The following is a 10,013-nucleotide window of genomic DNA, read 5'->3' as shown; positions in this document are numbered from 1 at the left end:
TTGTCGAGGTGTTGGAGTTTTCTATAAATTTTAGAGATAAGTCCCTTGTCAGATACATTGTTGCTGAGTATGTTTTCCCAGTCTGTAGGTTCTCCTTTCACTCTTTTGGAGAAGTCTTTTGAAAAACAGAAAAATTTAATTTTTAGAAGGCCATGTTCATCTAGTTTATCTTCTTCTGTTTATGCACTTTGAATTATGCTTGACAGTCTATTTATGACATAAATGAGGGTTCCTAAATTTGCACCTATGTTTTCCTTGAGGAACTTTATAGTTTTAGGTTTCACATTTAAGTCTTTGATCCGTCTGGAGTTAGTTTTTGTGTGTGGTGTGAGGTACAGATCTTGTTTCATTTTTCTGCAAATGGCCAGTACCATTTGTTAAAGAGACAATCTGTTCCCCATTTAATCGATTTCAGCCCTTTGTCAAAGTTCAGCTGACCATAAGTCAATGGATCTATTTCTGGTTTCTCAATTCTGTTCCACTGGTCTATGTGTCAGTTGTTGTACCAATACCAGGCTGTTTTGACTACTGTGTCTGTATAGTAGGTTTTGAGATCTGAGAGTGTGAGACCTCCTACTTTTTTCTTCTTCTTCAATAGTGCTTTGCTTATTCAACATCTCTTTCCATATAAAATTAGTGATTGCTTTTTCTATATCCTTAAGGAATGCTGATGGGATCAGGACTGGGATTGCTTTGAATGTATAGATTGCTTTGGGTAGTACTGACATTTTCATAATGTTCCATCTTCCTATCCATGAGCATAGTATGTTCTTCCATTTATGTAGATCTCTTATGGTTTCTAGAAGTAGTGTTTTGTAGTTTTCTTTGTACAGATCTTTTGTGTCCCTAATAAGATTTATTCCCAAGTATTTTATTTTTTGATAGCTATTGTAAATGGAATTGATTTCCTTATTTCCTTTTCAGTAATCTCTTGGCTGGTGTAGAGGAATCCAAATGATTTTTGTATGTTAATCTTATATCCCACCACGAAACTAAATCTCTCAATTAGTTCCAGTAGATTTTTTTTTTTTTGGCTGAGTTTCTTGGGTTTTCTATTTATAGGATTATATCATCAGCAAATAAGGACAGTTTTACTACTTCCTTACCAATTTGGATGCCTTTAATTTCCCTTTCTTGCCTTATCGCCCTGGCTAAGACTTCTAATACAATGTTGAATAAAGTGGTGATAGGGTATCCTTGTCTGGTTCCTGTTTGCAAAGGGAACGGTTTTGGTCTCTCTCCATTGATAATAATCTTGGCTGTTGGTTTTGCATAGATGCCCTTTATTATGTTGAGGAATTTTCCTTCTATTCCTATTTTGCTGAGAGTTTTGATCAGGAATGGGTGTTAGATTGTATCAAACGCCTTTTCTGTATCTATTGATATGATCATGTGGTTCTTTTCCTTTGTTTTATTTAAGTGATGGATGCCATTGATTGTTTTTCTAATGTTGAGCATCCTTGCATATCTGGTATGAACCTCACTTGGTCATAATGTATTATTTTTTGGATAAGTTGTTGGAATCTATTGGCTAGGATTTTGTCGAAGATTTTTATATCTGTATTCATGAGCGATATTGGTCTGTAGTTTCCCTTTTTAGTGATGTCTTTGCCTTGAATTTGGGAGACTTCCATCCTTTTCTATGTTCTGGAATAGTTTGAGTATTGGTTTCAGTTCTTCTCTGAAGGTTTGGAAGAGTTCTCCAGTGAAACTGTCTGGGCCAGAGCTTTTTTTATTGTTGTTGTTGGTAGTTTTTTTTTTTTTTAAATGACCTGTCCAATTTCTTCCTTTTTTATGGGTCTGTTCAAATTTTCCACCTCAGTCTACTTTACCATTTTTTAAAATTGTTTTTCTTTCAAAGAAATGTAAGAATGTGTTTTAAATTGAATGTCTAAATTACTGAAAAACCTAATATAGAAAACTGTAGCTGTGGAACTCGAATTTCCACATGGTGTTGTCTTCACCTTATAAACATTTTGTTTTGCTTAATATTTCTCAAAAATAGTTAATGATGTAGCTAATTATTCATTTATTGTTGAAGAGGATTGGATTTTCCATGAGGCCTTATGAAAACGCTTACTATCCATAATGTGACATTGTCTTAATTTTTGTCTTCTGAAGGCAGGCTGGAATAGAAGTAAAAGACTTCGGACGGAGTTGGAGAAGTGGAGTTGCCTTTCATTCAGTTATCCATGCTATTCGACCAGAACTAGTGGACTTGGAGAAAGTAAAAGGAAGATCTAATAGGGAAAACCTGGAGGAGGCTTTCACTATAGCTGAAACTGAACTGGGGATCCCGAGACTGCTAGACCCTGAAGGTATGATGAGTAATTGTTGGCTCTGGGACATCTCAGCACAGAAGGTTTGTGTGTCTTCCACCCAGAAATTACATGACCTTCCATGTCTCTAATAAAAAAAAAAAAGAAAAGAAAACCGAACTCATGCCATTGAGTCACTTATGACTCATAGCGACCCTGTTCTGGGTTTCTGAGGTGGTAAATCTCTACGGAAGTAGATTGCCCAGTCTTCCTTCCATGGAGTGGCTGGTGGGTTTGAACTACCAACCTTCTGGGTAGCAGTCAAATGCCTTTGGCATTACACCACAAAAGTTCCTTACACTGATAATCTTCTGGATAAATATTTGCCTCCATATTTGGGAGCAAAATATAACTCTACTACTCCAAGCAGCAATTTAACATTGGTGGTACCAGCAAGGTAAACTTTACTTGTTTACAGTGGTTGCAGTAATGGGGTCAGGCATAGCAGGGATTGCAAGGATTGCTTAGGATCGAGCAGTGTTTTGTTCTGTTGTACATAGGGTCGCTATGGGTCAGAGTCACCTCAATGACATCTAATAACATCAATGGGGGAATGGAGGTTTTAGGGACATGTATGTGTGTGGGGTGTGTGTCATAGGATAAAAGAATTATCTCTAAATTAAAAACTCCAAAGAATCTAGAAGAAATAGAAGTTGATTAGCAAGAATTTGCTCCTTAAAAATGTCAGTCATGAGATACTGAGAAATGCTTTGGTGCATTGGTGTTATCCAGGGAATTGACTGATATTTTTCATTCCAATTGTTTGGCATGTTTTTGGATTTGTGTTGGTAAGGCTGTGAATATTAAGCCTCTCTGGAATTGGAGGAAACTGTTTCAAGCCTTCAAAAGACAATTTTGATGACTTTAATAAATCTATCTCTGAGCTCTGAACTTCAAAAGATGTAACAGAGCCTAATTTTTTTTTTTTTCCATAGAGTTGGATGAGAGGAGATTATATATGTTTTTTTTTGTTTTGTCACCCCCATATCCTCTAGACTCATGCACTGCCATCAAGTTGGATCCAACTCATAGCGACCCCTCCGTGGGTTTCTGAGGCGTTATCACTACGGAAGTAAATTGCCCAACCTTTCTTCTGAGGGGTGGCTGGTGGGTTTGAACCACCAGCCTTTTGGTTAGCAGTCACCTAGTGGACTTGGAGAAAGTGAAAGGAAGATCTAATTAATTAATTAATTTTCCATGTCAGAAAATGTGGTTGTCCTAATGTGAGAGCTATTCCCTCAAAAAGTTATTAGGCAAATTGAATATATAAACGTTTTATGAATCCAATTTAATAAACCAATATCTTTTATAATAATGATTTGATGGTTTAGTTACATATATATTTAGAAACATATGCTATGTTAAATCATGTATTAAATGTTGCATTTTCCCCATGTTCACATTTCATGAGATGGTCTTACTCGTTCTTCACACACTTCTTCATCATCGATCTCGTCACCTCCAAGGTCACCTTCAAGTCATCTGACAAATTTCAGAAGACATTATCTTTCTTTCCTTTTAAGTCATTTGAGTTGCAATGCTTTTAAAATCCTACACTGGCAGTTCCTAGAAAGTGTATCTCAAAGCACAATGAAACTTTATAAAAAATATTAGAACAATGATGTCTTTTGATTTTGGTGTTTGTTTGTTTTGCTTTGTAGGTACACATTTTCTACCTGTAATTTCTGAAATGTCATCTCTTTTTGTATTTCTTTAAAGAGAAAAACAAAACAACAACAACAAAAACCAGGTTGCTGTTGAACTGATTCTAACTCATGGTGTCTCATTCCATGTGTCTTTAAAATTGATCTTTAAAAGATATGTTTATAGTATTCAGCATTTAAGTCATGCTGTCTTATACCAGGAATAGCTACTAAATCTGTGGAAGTGTATTTGCCTGGTTTTTATGGATTTTATTAGGTAACATATATAAGCTTCAAAACCACAATGTTTGAGACCTTTTTAGGCTAATATGTCCCTCTCAAATAGTACTTGATTTTTCAAAGTACAGTAATTTAGAGAAGATGCCCCAAAACTGAGGATCTGTCTAAAGACTGAATATAAGTCTTGTCTCTCTTTTCCAAAGCAACACTTGGCAGGCTGTGGGAAGCTCAGCTCCATTAGGCCATCTGCAGTATGTGAGCTATATAGTCTCTTTTCTTCCAGTGCCAGACCTGTAAGCCTCTTGATACAACCCATTCACCCCAGTTCTGAAATCTGCATATTATTTTTATTCTATGAACTAGACAGACTGTCTGAATAACCATATAGTATCTTAGGTTTCTGCTGACTGAATCTTGAGATTATTTGAATGAAATAAGTATTACTTTGCTAAAAATTCTGCTAAAATGTGTCATCTTTTCGAGTTATAAAATTTCTACCATGTGTCATTTATCCTATATTGGCTTCCTTTCTGCCCCTAAATATCTAAATTGCAGTTCGTTTTCCTTCTGCATTTGTTGTTATTGTTGTTAGGTGTTATCCATTTGGCTCCAGTTCCCTGTGTACCACAGAACAAAACACTGCCTGGTCCCTTCTGCATTTAGAATATTGTTTACTGGAGTAATAGTTAGATGTCAAAACTTGTATTATTAAAATCCAGTAAATGTTAATTGATTTAGTGACTCTTGGTTCTGATTTTTTTCAGATGTTGATGTGGATAAACCAGATGAGAAGTCTGTTATGACCTATGTTGCCCAGTTTCTGAAACATTATCCTGATATCCACAATGCTGGTCTTGATGGACAAGAGAATGAGGTAGGTGTTTGTTTTTCAAGTATTGATAGTGCACTCAATGATAGTGACTCCGGTTTCTACGGAAGCTGTTTTCCAAAAATGAAATTGGGTAGTAACTGAGTGAAGAATAGTTATCACCAAATGAGGAGGAGATTAGAGGAAAAGATGTCTCCGCACTGTATGCTGGAAATGTCAGAGAATATAAATGCTAAAAATACAATGTTGATGGATTAAAATTGGGGGAAAGATAGCAGTGTTGACTTCCAGATTTTGTTATGTAATTACTACTCACAGCAAACATATGGAAGTAGGGCATAATTTGTACAAGTTCTAATTATTCACTGAGATTATATGTTGCCAGCCCTTCAAAAGTTTCAGTAACTTTCACATTTTTTTTTTCATTTTGTTCAATGGCATATGTTTATTGTCAAAAACAAAGGAAGAAAAGGAAAGGAAAATGATCCGTACTTGACCTTCTGGAGATAACCAATCCTGGGAAAAAAAAACACAACACCTTATTAATATGTTGAAGTTAATTCCCAAGACTTTCCTATGTACAAGTAGACATGTGTAATATTTTAACAAAAATAAAATTATAGCATATATAAACCAAACCCAAACCAAACGCACTGCCATCGAGTAGAACCCGACTCATAACAACCCTCATTGAATTTCTAAGGTGGTAAATCTTTACGGAAGATTCCACAGAGTGGCTGGTGGATTTGAACCACCAACCTTCTGGTTAGCCATCAGATGCCTTAGTCACTGTGCTACCAGAGCTCCTTTGGCATATATATAGTTTTATAATATGCTTTTACTATTAACATTATAAAGAACATTCCTGTGTCATTCTTGCTGGGTCATTATGTAGATGTACTATAATTCATCCAATCTACATTGTTGAAAATTCTTGATTATTTGCTGTGATAAATAATGCTTCTGTGAACAATCTTGTAGTAAAATGCTGTTTTAGGATTATTTCCTAGAAGTACAAGTCCTAGGCTAAGGGCTATGAAGTTTTTCAAGGCTCTCTAAAATGATGTTCCAAGTTCCCCTGTAGAAATTTGTTCCACTTTATACTCCAGCCAGTACATCAGAAAGCCCACTTTCCTAGTCCTTAAAAGCAATGGAGATTACCATTCTTCCTGATCTTTCTAAAATAATGTTCTATAGTTTTATTATTAGGAGCTCTGGTGGCATAGTGCCTAAGGCATTTGACTGCTAACCAGAAGGCTAGCGGTTCAAACCCACCAGCCACCCCTTGGCAGGAAGATTGGGCAATCTACTTCCATAGAGATACCGCCTTAGGAACCCAAGGAGGGTTCTCTATGAGTCGGATTCAACTCAATGTCAGTGAGTTTAGTTAGAGTTTTATTATTACATAGCAGCTGATTCAGTGTTGAATTTTAAATTAATTATAAGGCAAAATGGCAATTAGAGAAAATTATAAATGGAATTTTCAAGATGTCTTTGTCTCCTTATTGCTCAGGTCTCCACTAGAGTGTTCAGAGTACTTTGAGGCTACATTAATGAGAGTAAGAAGGTCTTAAAAAGTATTTCTCTAAATAGACTTAGAAATATGTGTAAGGAAGAGAAAAGCCAGGGAAGCATTAATTGGAAGTTTTCAAATAGAAAAAGACACTGCAATAATCATTAGAAATGAGTGAACTGATAAAAGAATTAAGGAAAATAAAGATAACTCTTATTTCCTAGGTCTGTGCAGTGCAGTCAATTTGGTACTTCATTGAAGTATTCATTTTTTAAAAAGGTATGCCTTCAGGAGACCTTTTTGGTTCCTGGTCAATAACATTGGCCTACAAAGTAACTTATCTGTAGTTAGCAAAGTAAATACTTGTAAGTGGCATCAAACAATATAAAGCCAAGGTTGTAGGAGGAAGCCCGACTACAGATAGATGCATGGTCTTTGGACTCATTTGGGGCTTTCTGGGATTTGACCATATAATTGGATACAGATGTTGGGGTGTGAATAGGAAACTTACTCAGAAAGAGTAATTAACTTCCTCAAGACAGTATAGAAAAATATCAAGTTTTTGATTTTCATATTTGAAGTCCTTATAGTGCCCACTTAGTTTTATTTCTCAGTTTTGAAAGTTCTAACATCTCCAACATTAATAAACTTTGTGACTGGAAATTTGAAAAGCTAAAAGAGTTACTTTAGTTAATACTTACAAACCAAAAAACAAAACCCACTGCCACTGAGTTGATTCTGACTCACAGTGACCCCTATTGGGTTTCCAAGGCTGCAGGCTCTGGTGATGCAGTGCCTAAGGCACTTGACTGCTAACAAGAAGGGTGGCGGTTCAAACCCACCAGCCACTCCTTGGAAGGAAGGTTGGGCAATCTACTTCCATAGTGATACTGCCTTGGGAACTCAAAGAGTGGTCGCTATGAGTCAGGTCTGCCTGGATGGCATATAACAACAACAACAATAACAAATCTTTATGGAAGTAGATTGCCTCATCTTCCTTCTGTAGAGCAGCTGATGGGTTTATAAGCAGAAATTAAGTGCACAAATTCTTAGAGATTTGACACACACATACTCCTGATCTAAGCTTGCTTATGCACTTCACTGAAGAGTCTTTATTACCTCATAACAAAAGCAAACAAACAAAATAAACTAAAAAACAAAAACAAACTATTGAATCAATTCCAAGTCATGGTCATCTCAATTGTGTTTATTAATAAATTGATTTCATTATCTACTGAATAAATTCTGACCATTTATTTTAACTTCCTTTTATCTCTTCCCCAAAAAGAGGAGGCAATGCAGTGTCTTCAGGGTCATTTCAAGATTTAATTTTAAGGAAGTATTTGACTTTAAAAAAATGTGACATTTTTAATGTAGAATGTAGTCATTTAGAATTGAATATCTTGAGTATGGAAATAAGAATTATGTATATATTTTTATGATGTAGGGCTTACATTCGTTTAATGCATCTAAACGGACACCTCATTCTGTGGTGAACCTTTACGATTTTGTAAACTCTTTTAGGGTGGCTGATCCCACCATCCCCCAAATGCTCAATAACCATGGACTTCAGTCTTAGTAAATAACTTTTCAAACTCATTTAAAAAAATCTTGACATCACTATATCTACCAGGATTTCAATATCTTCTGTATTTGATTTCTGTAACCCTTTCATGGATTTATTGGCATTAAATTTGTTATGGCTACCATTGTTAACACTGATTTTCTTATTGGAAATTGACATTGGCAGGCCTTTTTTCTTTAACTATTAAAACTGACAAAGACATTTGTCCCTGTAGGTATTTCCTTGGGCAGTTAGCATTTAATTTTAACAAAAAATAGATGGATGTGTTTATCCCAGGTATTAAATTTGAATTTATTTGTTTACTCATCCATTCCTCCATTTAAATAAACATTATTATCTGCCTTTGGGAATGGCACAATTCTGTTACAGGAACACAGAGATGTGCATGGTGACTGCATTTGTAGAGAAACCATGAGCCCATATACGTCTTTCTTTACCAGTTCTAAAATGTGTTATGCTATTTTAAGATATGGTTATCAAAAATGTTTGTTGCCACTGTGTCTGTTACAAATTAAAATAAAAGTTTGTCGTTTGCCAGATAAACATATCACCTTATTGAAGTTCAATATATTCTAAAGTTATGAAAGCATCTTCAATTGATTAGACCCTTAAATGAATTATTGCCTGTTTCTTTATAAACTGATGCCCCTCCATTGGTTTTCTCCTTATCTCTAATATACTTTTTGTTATTTATTTACATTATTTTTCTATATATTATCTTTTCATATTGGTAGGAAATACTCACAAGTTTTCCATCTCTTGCAAATTATATCCAAAGTTTTAAGGTAAGATTTAAGTAATCTTGAAGTAGTGAGTGACATCTTTCAAACATCCTGCATTCCATAGCTTGTTAGCCTCTCTTTTGCATGTATTTGTCCTTATCTACACAACTCTTTTTAATACCTTAATTTTTCTCCTTCCTTGTCCTTTCTAATAGAACAAATAACTGACCTGTATGTGTTATCAAAGGGTAGTCGCAGTCTAAACCACTTCCACAGTTTTCCACTAATCTTTAGTTGTAAGATGGCATCAATTACTTTCTTCTTAATAACCCTAATGTCACTGATAAACAATGTACACAGTAACTGTGTTTTATCTCTTTAAATGTAATGTAGAAAATCAAAACAAAGGCAAAAGGCTTAGTTTTGATAGGGTAAAATAATAAGCAACAAATAATTGAAAAGGGTAAGTATTCAGTTGGCTTATAAGCCTGTGAGGCACATCATTTCTTTTCTGATCAATGGTAGGGCCTCAAATAATATTTTCAGAATGAATGATTATGAATTTTTCCTGTATCTAGGTTACTGAGTGGGAATCCTATACTTCAAGTTTTCCATCTCTATCTTCCACTTAGACCTGAGGTTAACAACGCAATAGACTTTGTGCCGACAATGGAATAGAGAATTAGAAATAACTAATTTCATATCAAATGTTAAGTTAACTTTATTTTGTGCTCCATGAAGCATGAGGTTGAGTATATAAATATGCCTGTATTTATGCATGAATGGGAGAGAGAGAGAGATTGAGAGAATACTGACAGTTTAGCCACTTAGAATCTTAGAATTTGGGTACTGCTCTTTAGGCAAATATTGTTAGGTGCCTGTTCTGGTTCCCTAGTGCTGCTCTGACAAGAAAAATACTGCAAATGGGATGGCCTTAACAAGCAGGAGTTTATTTTCACAAATTGGAGGCTTTCAGTCCAAGTTCAAAGTGCCAAGCTCTAGGGGCTGGGTGAAAGTCCTTCAACATTGGGGTCCAGCTCTGCCTTTTGCTCCCAGTCCACTGAAGCTAGATGTGTTTCTTCAGTCAGACAGCTGCTGGCTGCTGAGGCTGAGAAGCCCCCAGGTTGACAAGTAATAAGGCACAGTCCCGATGTCACCAAACC

The 10,013-nt window shown here is 35.5% G+C and overlaps 1 protein-coding gene across 1 annotated transcript in view; it reads left to right on the top strand.

Moving 5' to 3' along the window:
- The window catches only part of SYNE1 (spectrin repeat containing nuclear envelope protein 1), a 578,063-nt gene that overhangs the window by 61,922 nt on the left and 506,128 nt on the right, over positions 1-10,013 (top strand). The window contains exons 7-9 of the mRNA XM_007943230.2: positions 2,122-2,318; positions 4,966-5,075; positions 8,863-8,913. Of these exons, the coding sequence (XP_007941421.2) occupies positions 2,122-2,318; positions 4,966-5,075; positions 8,863-8,913 (358 nt within the window). The remainder of the gene's footprint in view (positions 1-2,121; positions 2,319-4,965; positions 5,076-8,862; positions 8,914-10,013) is intronic.

Source organism: Orycteropus afer, unplaced genomic scaffold, assembly GCF_000298275.1.
Source record: "Orycteropus afer afer isolate SDZICR_OR568_19922 unplaced genomic scaffold, OryAfe1.0 scaffold00101, whole genome shotgun sequence".
Classification (NCBI taxonomy): domain Eukaryota; kingdom Metazoa; phylum Chordata; class Mammalia; order Tubulidentata; family Orycteropodidae; genus Orycteropus; species Orycteropus afer.
Note: the sequence above shows the minus strand (reverse complement) of the source record. Positions and strands in the feature narration are given on the sequence as shown.